This window comes from Hyaena hyaena, unplaced genomic scaffold (genome assembly GCF_003009895.1).
Source record: "Hyaena hyaena isolate Hyena2069 unplaced genomic scaffold, ASM300989v1 scaffold_28, whole genome shotgun sequence".
NCBI classification, from domain to species: domain Eukaryota; kingdom Metazoa; phylum Chordata; class Mammalia; order Carnivora; family Hyaenidae; genus Hyaena; species Hyaena hyaena.
Genome location: NW_024080660.1, coordinates 3,912,806 through 3,933,395, shown reverse-complemented (window position 1 = coordinate 3,933,395; position 20,590 = coordinate 3,912,806). Strand labels below are relative to the sequence as shown.

General features: G+C 57.4%; 1 protein-coding gene across 8 annotated transcripts; it reads left to right on the top strand.

The window, feature by feature from the left end:
* Positions 1 to 945: 945 nt before the first annotated feature.
* ETNK2 (ethanolamine kinase 2) lies at positions 946 to 20,355 on the top strand. 8 transcript variants are annotated; one of them, XR_005527617.1, is made up of 9 exons: positions 954 to 1,403; positions 3,019 to 3,278; positions 6,169 to 6,291; positions 11,085 to 11,227; positions 12,023 to 12,106; positions 14,652 to 14,797; positions 16,326 to 16,399; positions 17,852 to 18,029; positions 19,892 to 20,355. XR_005527617.1 is itself a non-coding variant. In XM_039227499.1 (8 exons), the coding sequence occupies exons 1-8, from the start codon at positions 1,146 to 1,148 to the stop codon at positions 17,240 to 17,242; spliced, it is 1,293 nt and encodes a 430-aa protein (XP_039083430.1). In that variant the 5' UTR covers positions 946 to 1,145; the 3' UTR covers positions 17,243 to 17,326. The 8 variants fall into 8 exon arrangements, 6 of the variants coding, with proteins under 6 accessions (XP_039083430.1, XP_039083434.1, XP_039083435.1 ...); XR_005527616.1 differs by lacking the exon at positions 19,892 to 20,355 and adding an exon at positions 18,775 to 19,064; XM_039227499.1 differs by lacking the exons at positions 17,852 to 18,029; positions 19,892 to 20,355 and adding an exon at positions 17,038 to 17,326 and having other exon boundaries at positions 946 to 1,403.
* The last annotated feature ends 235 nt before the right edge of the window (positions 20,356 to 20,590 follow it).

Here is a 20,590-nt window from a genome sequence, read left to right as displayed (position 1 = left end):
TCCCGGGGATCCAGGACCTTAAGTAGCATGCCTCCCCATCACCTCCCCATTGTGGCTGGCCAACATGATAGTCACATATAGCTATTTACATTAAAATTAAGTTAAATGTCACACTGGCCATAGTGCAAGTGCTGGATGGTCACATGTAGCTCGTGGCCACTGCACTGGACAGCACGGATGCAGAACGTTTCCACTCTCTGGAAGTTCCGCTGGGCAGAGCTGGATTCTGGGCAGCAATAGTAACAGGGGCCTTGGGGTCAAAAGGCATCTGAAGAGGCCGAAGAGACAACTTGGGGAAATAGAAAATGGCCCCCTCTCTTTAGGCGCTTTTCTGGATGGGGCAGCGGGAGCTCTCCCGCCTGGGCTGGAGACAAGTGAGGTTCCCATTAGCAAAAGCACCCTCCACATGCGTCACCCCATGTCGCCTCTCCCTCGAGTATATGCGTGGGGGGAGGCAGGATTTGCCTGGGGGGGCTCCCTGCAGGGAAGGGCCTTTGAGATGCAGCAGGGGACTCCTTATTCAGGAGTCCAGGGACGGGGACAGGGACCTAGGGCATGAGTGGGCGAGTCCAAGCCGACCTCTTGGCGGCAGCCGGATCTCCATTCTCCAGGCTGGAGTAGGGGCGCAGGAGGAGGCCTTCCCAGGCTCTGCCCCAGGCTGCCCAGGGAGAGCGGCCCCCTCCGAGGCGGGAGGAAGGAGGCCAGCCACCCTGCCGGCTCAGAGGCCGGTGAGCGAGCCCCCGGCAGCGCGGCCTGGGACCCGGGTGGAAGGGAGGTGGGGCGGGCGGGGCGGGGCGACATCAGGCCCCGCCCCCTGCGTCACGGCCTCCCCGAGGGCGTCACCCCCGCCCCGCGCTCCAGGTAGCGGCGGCCGCGGAGCCCGCGGCGGCCCGCGGGCCGGGGCGGGGGCGGGGCGGGGGGCGTTCCCGGGCCCCCGCCCCACGGCCCGCCGCCCGTGATGATGTCACAATCGCGGCGGGCCCCGGCGTTCCCGGGTCGGCTTCGGGCGCCGATCCGAGCGGGCAGCGGGCTCCTGAGTCATGGACTTCCCTTGGCCCCTCCTCTACCACTCCCACCGCCGCGCCGGGCCCCCCCGCAGGGGCTAGCGCTCGCGCGGCGGCTCCGAGGGGGTGGGGCTGCTGGGAATGGCTGTGCCCCCTTCGGCTCCTCTGCCGTGCTCGCCCTTTTACCTGGGGCGGCAGGCGCCGTGCCCGCAGTGCTCATGGGGCATGGAGGAGAAGGCGGCGGCCGGCGCGGGCTGCCGGGAGCCGCCGGGCGCCCCGAGGGCCGCCGCCGTCCCTTGCTTCGGCATATCCGTGGACCAGGACGACATCCTCCCCGGCGCCCTGCGCCTCATCCAGGAGCTGCGGCCGCATTGGAAGCCCGAGCAAGTTCGGACCAAGGTAGCGGAGCGGACGCGGGGCCGGGCTGGGGCCCTGTCGGGGGCCGGAGCGGGGGGGATGCGTGGTCGCCTGTCCGTGCATCCTTCCGGGTGGCGCTTCAAGGGGCGCGCGGCTGCTGCGCAGGGCAGGGTTTCAATGGTGGCTTGGGCATTTATTTTGCTCCGTCTGTTCGGGTCCCGAAGCAGATCCAGGCTCCCGCCTCCCTCTGTCCCCTCCCCCCCCCCCCGGGGCTCACGGGCCGCCGGAGGTCCACCTGCCCACCGTCAGCGTGCTGCGCGCGAGGGCCCCACCCCCTGTCGTCGCGCGCGGGTGCCCCTCGCCGCCCAGAGGAACGCGCGCGGCCGGCGCTGAAACCTGAGGAGGCAGGAACTTTTAAGGGACACCCCCCACCTCCACACACACACACACACACACATCCCTGCACCTTCCAGGTTCCGAGCGGTTCCTGCCGGTCCCTGGAGCCACCGTGTGGCATTCTGGATAGCCCGGGGCCCCCAGCGCTGCATGGAAGCCCTCCCCAGAGCCCCGGGCTCGGGCTCAGCACCCCCACACAAGGCGCCTCCCCACCCCCAGCTGGGCACATTCTCAGGGACACAGATGTGGGCAGAGCCTCCCACCGAGGAGCCTCTGGCCGACTCCCCAGCTGATCTGCATCCTCTGAAGCGTCTTCACCTGCCCACCCTACCCCCCCAGCCCCTCTGGGAGCTGCCTGTGGAAGGGAGGAAGGCGTCAGGAGCAGGGCACCTGCAGCTTAATGCTGGAGGGGCAGGTCTTCTGGATGGGGAAAGGCCAGGTTCCCAGACCAGCTGCAGAGGCTGACACCTTGGGGGGTAGGGGGAGGGATGGGTGGGTGGCATTTTCAAAATAAAAGGCCCACTTTGGTTTTAAGACTCACAAGCCATCAGGTGTGTCTGAGGTTAATTCCAGCACTGATTGAGCGTGCTACCAGCCAGCCCCTCTCCTTTCTGGGCCTCAGTTTCCCCCACCTCGAATTGGTTCACATGTCCTCTAGAGCCCCATAGATTCCATGGTTCGTTCCTTCTTGTCCCCATACCCAGAGAGTCTGTTCTCCCCCAGCTTGTGGTCTTCTGTCTTCTGGTTTGGAACTCCGAGGCCCTAAGGAGCTCTGACCACCAAGGCCCTGGGTGGGTGCCAACTTGAGTACCTCCCGTACCTCTGCTGTTGGATGGGGTAAGAAGTGTAGCAAAGAGCCCTCCGTCTGGGCAGAGAGGCAGCTGGGTTGAAGGTACACATCCTGGGCAGCTCCCGACCTTCCCTGACCACATTCTGGCCATTGAGTTTTCTTTCAGGGATGGAGGAGTGAAAAGGCGGAGGGGACTTCTACTCACCAGGGAGTGTGGGAATGCCTCTGCCGCCAGGTCCCATCCGCTAGAGGCAGACCCAGGAGAAGTGAGGCTGCATGGGGTGGTTATTTTTTTTCTTTCTCGAACTCTTCAGCCCGAGAGGGCTGAAGGATGGGGGCTTCTGCGCGGTAGTAGTTGTGCTCCGCATGCGAATCATTCAAATGAGCACCCCGTGCTGGAGCTGGGGAGTCTTGGGGCAAGAGCAGAGACCCTGCCCCACGTATGCTTACGCTCCCCTCTCCCTCTGCTAGCGCTTCACTGACGGCATCACCAACAAGCTGGTGGCCTGCTACGTGGAGGAGGACATGCGGGACTGTGTGCTGGTTCGGGTGTACGGGGAGCGGACAGAGCTGCTGGTGGACCGGGAGAATGAGGTCAAGAACTTCCAGCTACTGCGAGCACACGGCTGCGCCCCCAAACTCTACTGCACCTTCCAGAACGGGCTGTGCTACGAGTACATGCGGGGCATGGCCCTGGGGCCCGAGCACATCCGGGAGCCTCGGCTCTTCAGGTGAGAAGGTTGCCTCAGCTACCATTCATTTCTACTAGTCCTCAGGCCTTGGGCTTTGGAATCCTGGGGCAGCTTCCTGAGTGGGGCCTCTGCAGAGGGGGGCGGTAGCTCTGTGTGGATTTTCAGCGGTGTCCACTAGAAGGGTGACCTGCCTCTTGGGGGTGGCAAGTGAGAATTTGGTGACCCTGGGACCAAAGGACCGGGGTTCCCAAATGCAGCAGGGCTCTGCTTCCTGACTTCAGGCCTCCGCTCTCTGCCCACCCCATGTCTGACCTGGGAACATCTTGGAGCCTTGGAAATCTGAGCTAAATTGCCAGAGTGCCCGGGGTTTCCTGCCCCTCCCCTTCTGCGAGGAGAATGGGCCCTCTCCAGGGTGAGCCTGGTTTAGCAGCCCAGGGAGACACCATCCCTCCTCCGCCAGTCTCCGCTTCTCCCAGGGCCCGTGCCAGAGTGGGAGCCCGGCGTTAGGAAGCTGCCAAGGCTCCCTTCCAGGAGCTCCCAAGAACCCATGACTCCCCTGAAAGCCCCTCCCATAAATGCCTGGATGTGTAGGACCAGGGAAATGGACCTAACCTTTAAGCCCTGTGGATGCCTCTGTGGGGTCTGAAAGTGGGAGAACCAAGGAGGAAAGAGCCCTGGTGCCTTTTCTGTCCTCTAACCATTCTGGGCAGGGGCGTCAGGGAGTATCCACCTTCCTCCCTCCCGTGCCACACCCACGTACAGAGCGTTCAGACTAGAGCAAGGTCCCAGGCAGGTAGAGGTTGACTCCTGATACTGGGGACAGCAGCACATCACAGGGGTCTGCCTGGGATCCCTGAGATCACTCCTGTCCCCTCCTTCCGAACACCAAGGGAGAAACCATAAAACCCACCTGGAGAATAAACCAAGAAGTTTCTTTGCTTCCTCACCTGTTACCAGTTAACCCCAAGTAAGTGCACCTGGCCCTATTTGCAGAGAACCCCTGGCAGGCCCTCAAGGGACTTTGAAGGGACTCTGAGGTGCCTTCCCCAGAGCACTGCCTCTGGGGCTGGTCCGACCCTGGGATAATTACATCAAGTTGTATGTTGTATGTGTTTGAGTCTGTCTGTCTGTAGGTAGGGAGACATACAGACCTGCACAGTGGTCTTCTCAGGCTCCAGCTGACCAAACAGCCTGAAGATAGGAGGTCAGAGCAGGGAGAAGGCCCAGGGAATCGTGGCCTGGCTTCTCCCACCCTGTCCATCCCCACCCCCCTTCTGTCTTGTGTAAATAAGCTCAAAGATTGGCAGGTCCTCACTCCCAGTCTCCGGCCACCTCTATGAATCTGGTGCCGTGACTCATTCTCTCATGGAAGCAAAGATCGCTGTAAGGAAGATTGAAGATGGATTTAGGTTCGATATCAATCTTACATTTGGGAGAGAGCCAGAAGTTGGGATAGGTGTAGGAGGTAGGCTCTCCCCTGATGATTTTCCAAGGATAGACCATTACCTTACTAGAGTGAAGGTGGATATCTGAGGGAAAAGCAAAGAGGGACTGGCCTTGGGGAGCCACTTGCCCGTGGTCTCCTGAACCCCATCTCCTAACCTCTGCCTGCTGGGGCTTTGCAGCATAAAAATGCTGAGTGTTGAGGTTACTTTCATTGCTTTTCCAGACAACAGCCCTATTGATATTCAAGGAAAGGCTCTGTTCATGCTCTAGTCGGAATCTTCCTTTGGGAAGGGAAGGCTAGGGTCTCAGGTCTGTTTCCCTGCTCGCCTAAACCCTGGTGGGCTCCCTCCTGCCCCAGGGCCTCTGGTCTCTGAAAGCACAGCCTTCATCTCCCACCCACCCGGTGGTGGCCACGCCCCCTGCCCCCTCCACCCTTTAGGAGGTGGGAGCCTTGGGGGCTTCCGGAGGAGCCCCTAGACTGCCCTGTTATCCTGTTGGGTGAGGGCCTGCCCCTTCCCAGGACCTGGCAAGGGGAGGGGTGTCCCTGGAACAGCTCAGTAACAAGGTTTCAAACAGCCAATGCCTTTGTTGTCTTTCCCAGTGATTATTATTCGAGCAACAGGCAGAGGCGAAGGAAGCTTGAATGTTGGAGGCTTGGCAGCCGGGTGGGGGGTGGGGCTCCAGAAGGGAGAGCTGGCAGAGGACTAGGGGAGCCCAGCTGGGATGCAGGGCCTCAGACGCTGGGGTCCTTATCAGGGCCCTCCCTCTCTGACCGGCCAGTCCTCCATCTACCCCCACCCTCTCCCAGCAGCCTTCCCTACCGCCCCCTCCTCCTCTCCCGGGACCTTGGATAATGTCCACAGGAGAACTTGAAAATAGAACGCTGGTTTGTTTTGCGTCCTTGGCACCCAGCCGCCAGCATCAACTCCCTGCCGCAGAGGAAGGGGCTGCCCTGGGCCGTCCGGCTCCCCTCCCCACCTTGGCCAGGCTGATAAGAGGCAGGCATTTCTTCCCTGCCTGGCATCACCAGTCCCTGATCCCTCGGTGCCCTGCATTCACCTCCCCCGCCCCTGTGGGCATGGATCAGAGTCCAAGGGGGGAGGAGGGCCTCTCCCCCCACCCCCGGGTGACCCCTCTGTCCCCAGGGGTTGCTGTGGGTAGTCAACCTTGGGGGTGGAGCAGGGTCATTGACCTGTGGCCAATGGCCCACTGCTTTGCCTTCCTGCTCCCTGAGGCAGCCCCAGCTTTAGGTTCTGGGAAAGGCGCTGCTGGGCCAAAGGCCTTATCTCCTTTTCATGCCTTCTGCCCAGACTTGCCTTCTGGGGGAGCAAAAGCTCCTAAAGGATCTGTAATCGTTCCAGACTCAGTTCTCTGGCTAGCCCCCACTGTGGACCCTGGAGGCCCCCTTTCTGGTCCTGAGGGGCTGATCTGGGATGGGTTTGCCCCATGCTGATACTGTACCCTTTCCTGTTTTCTGCTGTAGGCTAATCGCCTTAGAAATGGCAAAGATTCACACCATCCACGCCAACGGCAGCCTGCCTAAGCCCACCCTCTGGCACAAGATGCACAATTATTTCACCCTTGTGAAGAACGAGATCAACCCCAGGTACAAAGAGCTGGGAGGGTGCAAGGCTGCTGCTGTCTCCACGGCCTTAATATGATCCCGCCGCCATTCTTTGGGCTCCGTCCTGTCCCACCCCACCCCACCCCACCAGGAGGTTGAGGGGCTCAGTCCTGACTGCTCAGTCTGTCTCTAAGCAGAGTTGGGCCGATTGACTGGATCTCAGGAACTCAGATCCCCAGCTTTATGCCTGAGTGTTTATTTCTCCTCGAGTCTTCTGGTTGCAGTAGAGACCAGGGTTAGCGACCGTGTCCTCCTTTACCTAAAAGGAAACTGAGGCTCAGTCAGGGGGCTGGTCATGGGCAGGGCTCTGTTTCCCAGCCCAGGGCCTTTTCTATGGAAGCTGATTCCTGAGCAGCCAGTAGGGAGAGGCCAGGCCCCTGAGAATGGGGTGGGGCTGAGTTCACAATCAGTCAGAAGAACTCAACTCATCAGTTGACAAGCCCTTGGGACACCAAGAAATCTGCTATTTGCCTGGACACCTCTTATCCCCATGTGCCTCTGGAGACCCTACTTCCCACCTTATTCAAACTGACAGCTGGTAGTTTCCTTACTGCTCTTTCCAAGGAAGGAAGTACTCCACCCATCCCAACACTGCCTCTCCCCAGCTAAGGCAGTAGTCCGTCTCTGATCCCTCCCCGTTCCCTGCTGGGTGGTACATCACCCTTGTTCCAGAGGTTCGGGGGGTTGGGGTACAGAAGAGGTTGGGGGGAGGGTATCTCCTTCCCTCCTCTAAGATGACGAGACAGTAATTAACTCTATCCCAATCACGTGCCTCCGTCTCACACACACATACACGCACGCATGAGTTTATCTGGATCCTCCCACTTAATAATTACCAAGCGCTGCTTTAGCACTGTTTGCCCAGGATGGCCCACATTCGGGCCTTCCATGCCAAATGTTCCCTCTGGGACAAGGCCTACCCCCTTAGGACTGAAACAGCAAGTGGAGAGCAGGATCCTGGGGCATCTAAGTCAACAGGACCCTCTGATCATCATCTGACAGATGGAAAAGCCGAGGCCTGGAGAAGGGGATGGGACTTGTCCAAGGTCAGTGGCAGCTCAAGGGCTAGAGTCCAGCCCGGGCACTTGGGCATGACCCTTGCCACCTCAGCTTCCTTTGACTGTACTGTCATTTTGTAACCTCCAAGGGTGACCTTGTCGGGAGTGGGCCCCGGAGAAGAACTGACCAACTACCTTTGCTCTTGTCATGCCTTTGACCTTGGGCAAATCAAGCTGTTTAACTTACCCAGAGCCTCATTTGGGGACGGTGCCCACCCTAACCTGTCCCACGTGGGTAGTGCTGAGCAGTGACCAGGACAAGACGAAGCCCTTGAGCTCCACTCGCAGGGTAATAACCCAGGTTTAGTCCTGCATTTCCCAAACACTGACAGGGATTTAAAAGAATGAAATCCACGGATGCGACATTGGCCCTGCCCTCAAGGGACTTAGGAAACATAGGAAGGAGCAAGGGTACATAGGACCTGCCTGTGCACAGCTACAAAAGAAGGCAAGTGTATAACGCATGCAGGGAGAAGCAGGGCACAGGTAGCGGGCAGAGCTGGGAAGGGAGGCCACTTGGGCTGGAGGAGGTGGGGGATTACACTTGGCTCATGGGTGATGAGTGGCTGAGGGTGGTTGCACAGGCCTTTGGGAGGGATTGGGAAGGGCTGTGGGAGGTGGGGCCGCAGCGGTGGGTTGGAGCTAGAGTGGAAGTGCTCTCCCATGCCAGGTTAAGGAGCCAGGATTTCATTTAGCAGGCAGGGGGAAGTCATTGAGCCAAGGACCACGACTGTGGTTTAGGAGGAAAGCCCTCCCGGGTTGTAGAGCGCAGCATCAGGTGGGATTTGCGGAAGCAGGGATAGGAATTTGAGGGTGGCGACCAGCTCTGGGAGCGTTGTAACTGAATGCGGAAGATCTAGGACTAGGCCTCCCTGCGTTTGAGCATAGCGTTCCCCTGGGCACTTGTTAAGCACAGATTCCTGGCCAGCCTTGGACGTTGATTGGAAGGTCTTGCATTAGACCCTAGAATTCTGCCTTTGACAGATTCCTCGAGTGATTCTGAGGCAGGGCATCAAGGCACCACGTTTTTAGGAACATTGTCCTGGGGCAGCTTCTTGTTGTGGGGGTGGGAGGATGGAAAATGGAGGGTGAGTTAGGGACTTGGAGTTGATTTGGTAGTTTTGGTACCTGGTTGGGCATAGAGGTGTCTGGGGTGGCTGGGAGAACGGGAGGCGATCACTGCTTTGGGGGCATCTGGAAGAGATTTGGGGGGACTGGGTGCTATCAGGGCAAAGGAGATGAGCCAGGAAACGCCAACACGTAGCCCACTGTGGTGCGTTTCTGCACCTTGATCCTGAGAGCTGAGGACACTTGGCAGGGAGCAGTCTTTTCATCAGGAGGAACCCTCAGGCTTCCCTGGGGGCCCCCCCAGCCCCTGCATCCCCCTCCTGCTGTCTCTTAGGGGACAGTCTGCCTGAGGCGTGACAGTTTCTATGATGTGGTGGTTACTATTCTGCCAACCACACAGCCTTGAAAGGGTCTAGTGGTGTCAGGGCTGAAGGTGGCAAAGCTGGCAGAATTTCAAGTTCTCGGGAGGGAAGCAGGGGCAGCCGAGGGAGGCTGCCCGAGGGAGGCTGCCCGGGGAGATAGAAGGCCTGGATCGTTCCCACAGTAACCATCTGCCTGGCCTTGGGGTAGGTAAGGTGGGGGTTGGGCAGAGGTCAGGGCCTGGGCAGCAGGTATCTTAGATGTCGAAGATGTTCATGCTGGGACCTTTCCAAATCAAAGAAAGCCTCCTAATTCTTATCTTTAGATGGTCTTGAACCAAGGGGGGAGAAATCTTAAAAGGTATCTTCTTAAGGAGAGTTAAGATTGAAACGTGTCTTATGCAGACCAGTCGGCACAGATAAACTCCAGTGAGGAAGAGGAAGGCCTCCCCCAGATCACCCCCGTAACAGATCGGCCCCAACTCAGAGTGGCCTTCGCAGAGCCTCTGACGGGTCACTGAGGCCCTCGCAGTTAGGAGGTTCAGCTTGATTTTGGATCCACAGACAGGCTGGGGACTGCCTCGCTCAGGTGAGGAGGAAGAGAGTTCAGCTATGCAAGAGACTTCTGGAAGCTGGAGCGCTTCTGTCTGTCCAGGAGCCTGAGTTGACTAGAGGGCCAGGATCCTCTTTAGCTTTGACCTTCTTGAAGCCTGGGGGGAAGCCTGCCATTCGTCCTTCTCCAGGGGGACAGGGGGACGCCTCAGTTGCTCAGTGCTCTTTGCCATGTCTCGGCCTCTGGACCAGGTGAGGGAGTGATGGGCATCCTTTGGGAGGATCAGGAGGACATATCCCATCCCCCTCTTCCTGCACGTACTCTGCCCTGGATCAGAAAGCAAACAGGAGATACACGGAGTTAGAACAGGAGAGAAAACCTCAGCCTCCTCCCTTCCACCCATTGGTGGTTCTAGGGTTTTAAGGGCTGTACTATTTGGTTTTTCAGTGTACACAGACCTGTGTGCTTCCTGGGGACCAAAGTTCAGAGCAACCCGGCACAGGGTGCCCTCACCAACGAGGGCATGGCCTCTGCTACCAGCCCTGATGGACCCATTCATTCATTCCTCAACACGTGCTTCCTTCAGCCTTGATGCGTCCCGTGCCGTGGGATGGGGCAGGGCAGAGGAGGGGTGGCCTCTGTCATCTTTGTTCCTGCCCTCCAGTCGCCCGTGTGTGCCCAGCATGGCCTGGGTCAAGGAAGCGCACACTCATAGTTTAAGGTGGAAGGGACAAGTCACTGGGGAACCACAGAGCGAGTGCTGGGTTGAAAGGCCGTAATATTCCCTTGGTCTTGTAGGAGTGAGCCAAGATGCCGTTTGTTTGCTTTCTTAAGTGGGCCTGAGTGGTCTCTCTGTGAGCTGAGTAGCTAGACTTTATGGGCTCTCTGGTCCTTTCCCCCTGTGACACCAGCCGCTAGAGAGGGAGGGAGACCTGCCAGGGCGTACCTCTGCCTCCTCAAGACTGCCGGTGGGCCAGCCCCTCTGCCGGGCCCTGTGGCGCCTCCACACAGAGTCTTGTTTTATTTATTTATTTATTTTTATTTTTTAATGTTTTATTTATTTCTGAGAGAGAGAGAGAGAGAGACCACATGAACAGGGGAGGGTCGGAGAGAGAGGGAGACACAGAATCTGAAGCAGGCTCCAGGCTTTGAGTTAGGTGTCAGCACAAAGCCTGACGCAGGGCTCGAACCCACGAGCCGTGAGATCATGACCTGAGCCGAAGTCAGGCACTTAACCCACTGAGCCACCCAGGCGCCCCCAGAGTCTTGTTTTGGAGAGAGCTACACCTTTCCCTAGGAATCTTCCGCAGTACGCGGAGAGCAGGCCTGTTGGCAGCTCTCCCCTCCGCCCTCGTTGCCTGAGTCTGGAGTAATCGAATGCGGGCAGTCATTTTCCCCTCCTGTCCTCTCTCTCTGCCCCCTTCCTTACCTTCCTGTCCCTTTCACGAAGTAGCAGGGATGCCATGGAATCGGGGACATCTACGCTTTGCAAAATGTTCTGAACGCCCATGATTTAATAAGCCTCTTAGCATAACTACTGGAAGTCAGGAGGCCAGGAAGCCTTCCTGCCATTTTACAGATGACAAAAGTGAGAGTCTGAAGGGTGAGCCATTTGTCCAGGGCCCTTCAGCAGTAAACGGTCATGATAAGGCCAGAGCTCAAGGCTCCTGAGGCCAAGTACCTACCTGTCTCCTATCAGCCCTCCCCTCACCGGCCACCTTTCTTGCCACTGCCCAGCCTTTCTGCAGATGTCCCCAAGGTGGAGGTGTTGGAACGGGAGCTGGCCTGGCTGAAGGAGCACCTCTCCCAGTTGGATTCCCCTGTGGTGTTTTGTCACAACGACCTGCTCTGCAAGAACATCATCTATGACAGCACCAAAGGTACAGCTCCCTGGCTCTGTCTGGGCAGCACAGGCTCGGGCTGATTGATCAGCTGCCTTCAGGGTTCTGGCACTTGGACAGCAAAAGGAGAACTTCTAGTTTAGATCTTACAGTGATTAAGAAAAGGGGGCACCCAGGTGGCTCAGTCGGTTAGGTGTCCAACTTGAGCTCACGTCATGATCTCGTGGTTCGGGAGTTTGAGCCCCGCATCGGGCTCTCTGCTGTTGGCGTGGAGCCTGCTTCAGATCCTCTGTCCCCCTCTCTCTCCGCCCCTCCCCCACTTGTGCTCTTTCTGTCTCAAAAATAAACATAAAAAAAAAGGAAACAAGTTTCCACTTAGAAAACTCTGCCGGAAAAGAACTCAAAATCATGATTTGCAGAGGTCCTCAATGTTAGGACACCTGAGCCATCCCCTCTGACATTTGGGGTTCTGAGGACATCTGGGGTGGCCTAAGCCCTCATGGTGCCAGAACCTTCCTGTGTTCCTAATGAGAGCTCCACCCATAGGAAGTACTTCCCTTTACTTCTGGTCCTTAGCCATGCTGAGGACAGATGCCTTTAGGTGAGCAGAGCGTGAGGCCCCACTATGTGAGAGAGACAGCCGGGGGTGGGGGGAGGGCAGATGGACAAGCAAACAGCTCAGAAGATTACCACTGAGGAGGGTGTGTTAGGCTAGTTTGCTACAGAGGCCAGCAAGAGTCAGCGAGTGCATTCCAGAGCCCTGTGGAAACGTGACCAGGCCCCACTTCCCTGTCTCCTGGGACCAACCTTCATTTCGTCTCTTCTACCTCCTAGGCCACGTACGGTTCATTGACTATGAATACGCCGGCTACAACTACCAAGCTTTTGACATTGGCAACCATTTCAATGAGTTTGCAGGTGAGAAGGGTATTCATTACCATTTGGTCCTTGTCCAAGTTACCTTCCTTATGAAGGAAGGCCAGGTCCACGGTGAGGAGGGGAGGGGGCTGTGTCCTTGCTGGGTGGAGGCTTAACAGCCCCCGTCCTCCAAAATCTCACAACTCGTCTGGGGGGAGGTACACCCTGCCTTGAAGGAGGGGCTCCAGGTCTCATGGGGGGGGGGGCGCCCAGAACCCACAGACACACAGCAGACCCCTGCTATAGCCCATATGGCAGTTTGGTACAAATCAGGAAAATGTGCCGTCTGTGGGATCTCTAATAATACTTGGCTTGGTGTGTGAGTTAGAAAAAAAAAAAACAACCTGGGGCACCTGGCTGGCTCAGTGAGTGGGTTGTGGCTCTGGACTTTGGGGTTGTGAGTTTGAGGACTGGGTGCAGAGGATTACTTAAAAATCTTTTTAAAAAATCATAAATCTTTAAAAAAAAAAAAAAAAAAAGACTCCTTCCTCTGGGCAGACACAGCCCATGCCAGCTGGGCCTCTGCTTGCCCCCCTGCCCAGGCTTCCTTCTGCACAGCTGTGAATAAGGCTCCCACATGCAGATCCGAAGCAGAATAAGCTAGTGGCCTGATGAGAATAATCTAGGTGGAACTAGTTAAAGGTATACACTCTGTAACTTGACTGTCCAAGTTCAAATCCTGGCTTTCTTGCTTACGACTGTGTGACCCTCGGACAGGTCACTTCCCTTCTCTGTGCCTCTGTAAGGTGGAGATATTAATAGCACCTGCTTCATAGCATCAGTGTGAGATACGCTAGTGCAGCACATGGCATCATATCGGCCTTGACTGCTGCTGTCAGGCTGGAAAGCCTTGCAGCGCTAAGGGAGACTGGCACAGGAATGCAGGTTGGATGAGGGGTGTTTCGTGGTGGGGGGGCTAATTGTTCAGTAAAGGCACAGCATGTACAATAGAATCATTTGTGTAAAGGGAGTGGGGCAGGTTTTTCCAGCTTGAGGGCTTGTTAATTTGACGGGGCTAAAGAGGCATCTCCAGGATGGAGCTGGACACTAGGGCTGCAGGGACGTCATCAGGCTGACTCTGTGGGGTGCTCAGCACTATGTGTTCAGCCCCTGTGCCTTAGGACAGGTGAGGCACACCCAGGCCAGCGGTCAAGCTGCCACCCAGCCCAGCCTCAGACCCTCCTGTGCCCAAGCCTGGACTATTGTGTCCCTTCAAGACCCCCAGGTGACCAGCTCTGATTGTACCTGAGTGTAGGACTCCCCAGGGTGGCCACCAGATGCATCTGCGACTCCAAGAGATGATGGGGCATCAGCTGGGCAGGGCAGCTGTGCTGTGGGGTGTGGCACAGAGCAGAGGCCAGTGTCGGCAGGGCCCTGGGCCTGTGAGTGCTCTAGCTGCCAGACCCACTGGCCTTTCCAGAAGGATCTCTTAAGCATTTTAAGCCCTCGTCAACCACCGCACAAAGTCCAGCTGGAATTTCCCCAAAGGGGCAGATTGCATCCTGCTCCCAAGTTGAGAATGAAGGAGGAAGATCCTAGCACGGGGTGGGGGGGGAAGGAAGAAGGCAGGGAATGAGACTGGGAGCCAGGCGGGGAGATCCTGAGCTCTTGGGAGCAGGGAGACCCAGTACCGGGAAGTAGGAGAGAAGAGTTCCAACTCTGAACTCCCCCTCTCACTGGATCTGTGACCCGGCTGCAGCTTTCGTCTCCTGGCCCTTAGTTTCTCCAGCTCTGCAAGATTTTCTAACCCTACTCTTGGGGCCCCAAGACACTGTGTGTTTCTCGAGGAAGAGGAGGGAAACTTGGGAAAGACAAGGAAAGGAGAGGAAGAGACCAAGGGGAAGGTGGCCCGGTTTGGTTGTAAATTAACTGCTCCTTTCGGTCCCAGCTCTGAAGCCAAGGCCTTTGCCACCATGCCCAGGATATGGCTGGTGTGGATTGGACTGGCAGCTTGAGGACTCAAGGAAGGGCAGGACCAGAAGGAATCGAAGCCATCCGGTTCCAAGCCCTGATGCACTTCCGAGTCATCTAGAGAATTGGAGAGGGGCTAGTGATGCCCGGGAAATCTGTTTTTACCAAGCTCTCTAGGTGATGGTTTTAGGCGGCCAGAGCTCAGCACTGGTCAAGGAAGCAGGGTCTGAGACACCAAGAGGAGACGCAGGCCAGCGGGAGGGGAGGCCTTGTGCAGGTTGAGTTTGCAACAGACCGAACGTGAGGCTACAGACGCGGTGCTGTGACTGAGCACCTCCTGTGGGGCCTAGTTCTGTGAAGGGCACCTGGGTACAGTGATGCCATCTTGAGGGAGGGGCTGGCACACCCAAGACTGTGCCTTTGCCCTTCAACCAGTCAGCCTCTGTGCTTTCCTCCCGCACACGGAAAGCTGCACAGATTAGCTAAGATTGGTGGTCAAGAGGCTGTATTCCTAGCCCCGGAGGGTAAAGTACATGGAGGTTTTGTGGGGGGCAGGGAACCCTGGCTGAGCTGAAGGACCCCCCCCAGGTGGGCCCGTCTCCCAGCCACTGCTGCGCGGCCCCTCCCCCATCAGGTGTGAACGAGGTCGATTACTGCCGGTACCCCGGGCGGGACACCCAGCTGCAGTGGCTGCGCTACTACCTACAGGCACAGAAGGGGATGGCTGTGACCCCCAGCGAGGTGGAGAGGCTCTATGTGCAAGTCAACAAGTTTGCCCTGGTGAGTGCCTGAGCCCAGGGGAGGGCAGGGCTGGGAGGAGGGGCCCACCCCCAGTTCTTACCCTCACAGCCTGTGGTGGAGGAAGCAGGGCCCAGGGTTAGCCGTGAGGTTCTGGGGCCCCAGCATATGATCCTGAACCCCACCTAGATGCTCCCTTGGGCATCCCAATAATACCGAGACACCCCATTCCCTGCTTTTTCCTACCCCATCAGGTCTTTCTCTTCTTCCCGGGGAAAGACTTCCAAGAAAGATCCCAGCTTCCTATTTAGCAATTCTCTCATTTGGATAAGTAGTTCTCTCTAGTGTCTAACTTTAGCCTTTCATGCTGCAGTTAAATGTTTTTTTTTTTTTTTCCTTTGCCTTTGGAGACACCAAAGAACATCAGTTCTAATCCTCCTTGTTAACTGCCTCTGTGGGCTCAGAGCTCTGTGTGAGCCTCTCCCATCAGGCTCTTCTTCCTCACGTGGTCCTGAGCTGATTTTGAGTGGCATTTACCCAGGGTCCCTGATTCATGCCAGGTCTCCATGGGGTGCACCCAGGGGATGGCCAGCCAGTCTCAGTTATGTCAGCCATGTATAAGCAAGAAGAGAAGCCCACTGCCCTGGGTTTCATAAAACATCAGTGGAACTTAAGTAGAATCTTTCTTTACCGGTCATTTTGGAGTGCCTCATCCGTTTCCCTCGTTGGCACAAAAACTGCCCATCAGGTTCTGCCTCTGTTCCATTTTTGCCTTTCTGGTTATGATCCAGTCATGTTCCCTAACTGTTCCCCTTAGCCTTTCTCTTGCTACAGTGTTTTAGTAATCCTTTGTACTTGTTAATTGTCTATCCCCCTTAGAGCCCTGCAAAGTGGAGGCAGGGGCTATATAGCCAACTCCAGAGCAAGCTGGACACGGGGTGGGGGTAGGAGGCCCTGTCCTGGGATAGTAATGTCACTGCACTTTGTTTGGCTTCTTGAGCCTGGGGTGGCCTGGCCCTGAGGGCGCTACTGGCCGTGGGAAGAGCAATTGAACACTTAGTTCGAAGCCCGGACTCGGGGCTTCTTGCTCACACATCTACACTCCTTTTCCAACCCGACCCACCTCCTGACAAAAGAGGGAAAGGGGTGGAGGTCAGTTAAGGAGGTCTTCCTGATGATCGTGGGACTGGGCCTGTGCTCTGGTGCACGGGCTCATTTCATCCTGGATACCTTGGCCTTGACCCCAGGAGACTCCCTTGGGCAGGGGAGAAGCCAGGGATGGCATTCTGCTTAGGCTGGGGTACAAGCTGAGGGCTCTGGAGCCACCCTGCCGAGCCCTTCCCGGGACAGTAGAACTGACTCCACCTTCTCCCCAAAGGTGTGAAGCCCCCAAACGCTGTCAGTGACTTGACCTCCAGGATTGTCCCCGTGGCTTGTGCTGGGGAGACGCCATCGTGTCTCCACCAGCAGACTACTTCTGTGTCTTCCAAAGTGACTTTCCTCTAGCGGCTTGGGGTTCATTACAGCCAGTGGGTGACTACCCTGTTCACTCACTCTGCTCTGTTTCCAGGCATCTCACTTCTTCTGGGCACTCTGGGCCCTCATCCAGAACCAGTTCTCCACCATCGACTTTGATTTCCTCAGGTGAGTGCAGGGGACGAGCCGGGGCAGCAGAGAGTGGGGGGAAAGGAGAGCTTGAGCAGTGGGCATGGGGGCAAAGGACAGGCCAGAGAGAACATCCAAAGTCCAGTCCTCTGCACTAACTTGTTCCCATTCCAGCCACCCCGTAGCCAGCACCACTCTAGGGGAAGCACATGAGCCCAGAGCAGTGCTCTGAATATAGTTCTCGAACCCTCCGCTCCTGCCTGGTGGGAGACCACCTTCCCTACTACATCCTCCGACCGCTTCTACTGCCCCTGCTCTCCTGCCAGCGCTCGTAGCCACGGAGCCTGGTGCTGGAACTGTCCATTCTGTAACAAAGGAAACTAGAGTTCCCAAGAGCGGAAGTGGCTCCGTGAGGTCACTGGGGGTTTAGTGCTTACTGTGTGGGATAGCAGACCTCCTTCAGGGATGGAGGAGGGTCTGTGCTGAAACCACCCTTGAACATTGACCGCTGGCTCCACCGTGTAAGGTACGGGTGTCCCTAAGGACCGGGAGTCATTTCGTCCTCCATTCTGGTCCAGGCTTCTTGCCCTTCCCTCCCCACCCACCCCCAGCTGGAAAAGAATCATGACCCCGGCTTCCCAAGTGTCCACAATAGTTAGAGAAATGCAAAAACACAGGCACCGTGAGCTGTCATCGCACACCGTCAGGATGGCTGCTCTCAGAAAACAAGTGTCAGTGAGAAGGAAGAAAATTGGAACCCTTGGGCACTGCTGGTGGGAACGTAAACCAGTGCAGCTGCTGGAGAAAACAAGACTGTGCTTCCTCAAAAAGTTAAAAATAGAGTTCCCGTGCGATTCAACATTCTCACCACCGGGTACGTAGCCAGAATTGAAAGCAGGGTGTCAAAGAGCTACCTGCACGCCCAGAGGACAAACGAAATGTGGTAGAAATGTAGACACACGTGCCATGACTTCTACTCTGCCTTTTAAAGAGAGGAACTCATGTCATGTGCTACAATGTATCAACTTTGGGGACATTGTACTGAGTGAAATAAACCAGTCCCCAAAAGACCAATAGTGTAGGATTCCACTTATGTGACATAACTAACTCCAGTTTATAGAAACAGGGTAGGGAACACTCAGTTCAATAGAACTTGATCTCAAGGTTGGGAGTTTGAGCCCCACATGTGCCGTGGAGTCTACTTAAAATTAAAAAAGAGAGTGGTGGTTGCCAGGGGCTGGGAAGAGGGAGAGAGGGGAAGTTGCTGTTTCAGGGGTAGAGTTTCAGTTTTGCAAAATGAAAAAGTGCTAGAGATCTGTTGCATAACAATATAAATGTTAACACTGCTGAACTCAAAAACAAAACCAAAAAAAACACAAATCCGCCTGCCCTGGGGTTGAGCTGGTAAGACTTCCTCAGGGTGTGAGTGCTCCCACCAGGGCCCAGTGGCTTCCCTTCTCACCCCAGACACTCTCTCTGGTCTTCTGACAGGTACGCAGTGATCCGATTCCACCAGTACTTCAAGGTGAAGCCCCAGGTGTCAGCCTTGGAGATGCCAAAGTGACCAGCTTCCCTATCTCTCCCCTACCCGTGCCTGGCTGGACCTGTGCTCCAGGGTTCCCTTCTGCTCCGGGGTCCACACCCTCGGACGAGGTGGGAGAGGGGACAGGTGGGTGTCCAGGGAGACGGCTCCACCCCTGCTGCCAGCCCCCAGTGGATGCTGCCGGAGACCACATTCTTTTGTTTGGAGGGGCTGATAGGAACCAGCTCTAGGGGTCCCCTTCACCTTGCCAGACTTGGGGGGCAGTGGGCCAGGGGAGGATTGGGGAAGTGCCTGTAGTCAGCAGGGGCCTGGACCACACCGACCCCTGGGAAGCCCAGCATTCCCGGCCTCAGGCCATGCTGGAATCTGGGCTGCCTTAGATGTGTCTTTGACCTTCCTGGCTTAGGGGGAAGGGGAAGGTGGGAGGGCTCCTTTCTACCTCCAGTGCCCTGAGCCTCCAGCCCATCTCCCCCTGCCTGCCCCACGTGGGAGGTGCTGAACCCAAACCAGCATCATGCCAACTCTGACAGATGGATGTACATATCTTGGGGGGATGGTCTAGAACTGGGTTTGACGGCTCCCCCCAGAGCCGCCTCACCTGAGATCCTTCTCTTTCTCCAAGCCAGATCCAGTCAGCCCCTTCCCAAACCTCAGCCCTGGGACCTGTGCTCCCCCTCCCATGCCCTTTTTGCTCTGTTGTGTGTGTCCAGTCCCCCTGCCACCTGCCAGGAGGGAAGGCAAGGGAGCGGTGCCGTCCTGGGTCTCCCTGGCCCAGCTTTGCTTCATGCTGGGCCGGAGGGGGACGTAGCAAAGAGCGGGGTGGCCAACTGTGCCAGCAGCCTCCCCCCTTGTCCCCTCCCCTGCCCTCCAGGCCGGCAGTTCCAAGGATTTGTCTCTCTACCTTCTGTCCTAACACTGACCCAAGGTCTCCCCACTAGGACATTAGTGGGGGTTAAGAGGCAGGGGCCGGGGAACCTCCGGGGCTCGCCCCGGCACACGAGCCTGTGGCGGAGGGATCGTGAAGGTGCTGAGCTCCTGGCCCCGGCTTCTCAACGGCTGCCACCTCCTTTCAGCCCTCACGGCCTCCTGGCTCTGACCCAGAAAGTGACTCATTTGTAAATTATCATGGTTTTCTGCATTAAAAAAATGGCCATTTCTGGATCGCTCTGGTGTCTGAGTGCCTATGGCGAGAATGTGATGTAGGGGGTATGATTTAGTTCTCCTGCAGTGAGGGCGACGGGGGTTGCAACCCGCTTCCTCAGGGTCTTTCCCACCCTGGTCTCCATGCACCTGTTTCCCTGAGGCCTGGGCTCCTGGCTTGGGAGAGACCTGGGCAGGGATGGTAAGTTCCACTGCTTTTCTACCTTCGAGCATCTTGCTAGAAGAAGGTGACACCAGGAAAGGGAGCTAGGCTGTGGCTTCCAGGCAGGTGGTGAACCAGTGGGACCCTGGATCGGGGGCACTCTGGACCCCCTCCTGGGCTGGCGCTGGCTGTTGAGGGGGAAGGGGGTTGCTGCCCTGCCAGCTAGCCCACAACGGTGATTTCTGGGTCTGCCGTGTCACTTTCTCAGGAGGCCCGGGGGGCAGAAGAGCAGGTACTCAGAGGGGCGTGGGGCTGCCCCTCGGAGCAGCACCGGTTGCTACACATGTGCTGTTTCCACGGGCCCCCAGAAGGTACCCGGTGCCCTTAAGAGCGGTAGCAGCAGTGGCCGCCTGCCAGGTAGACTCTGGCTGTTTGGCTTTTGCCGAGAAAAGTACCAGCTGCCATGGCAACCGCTGGAGCTGAGCTGGCCCCAGCAGCTGGGGCCTTCAAGGTCATGGTGATCCTGTGTGGCCCGGCCCCCAGGCAGAGCAGTACCAAGCCCAGGAAGGGTCCTCCTGGAGGATGTGGCCTAGTCCCACCTGGGGCTGGGCTACCGTGGGGTCAGGCGCGTGCGGGGCCTTCTCGAGAACCGAATGGCAGTGCCCCTCCTCCTTGTTCCTCTCAGAGCCACCTCTGGAGCTGAGGGCAGAGATAACTACTGTGAAGGCAGCTTCGTTTCCAGCCTCCTGGGGCCTTGATGTCACCGCGTGGGAGACGGTGTTGCAGTGGTGAGCAGGAATGGCTGGAACAGGGGGCCCCCCCAGGTACCATCCTGTGCCCCTCCGGCCCCGGCCACCACCTGCACCAAAGGACTTAATCTGCAGGCACCATCTCACTGCCTTGGAGAAAACATCCTCATTCCTCCAGTTCTCCAAGGGAGTGGGCGGGGTGGGGAGGGGAGCTCAGGACACCCCTCCCCTCAAAGCCTGGAGTCCTGACTGCCACCCTAGCCCCCTGGTTCCACATGCCAGGCCACGGCAACTCCGGGGGCCCCCATTCCCTCAGACCTTCCTCAGGGTCTAGCAGGAGCTCGGACCCTCAGCCGTTGCAAGAGACGAAGGAGGGCAGACGAGGCTCAGGCCCCAGCCTTCCTGGCCTCACTGCCTACCTGACCCTATGGTGCCTCTCAAGGAGACAGGGCTCTGGGGCACCAACCAGGGGTCCTCGGGGAGGGCTCTGTCCATCCTAAGAGGATGTGGGGCACACGGTTCCAGCAGCTGCAAAGGAGGGCAGGATAAGGGGTCCTAGAGAGTGACAGTATTGGCCTCAGGCTCCCTTAAGGCCACAGAAGACTGGGGAATAGGGAAGCGCTGGGCTGGCACGG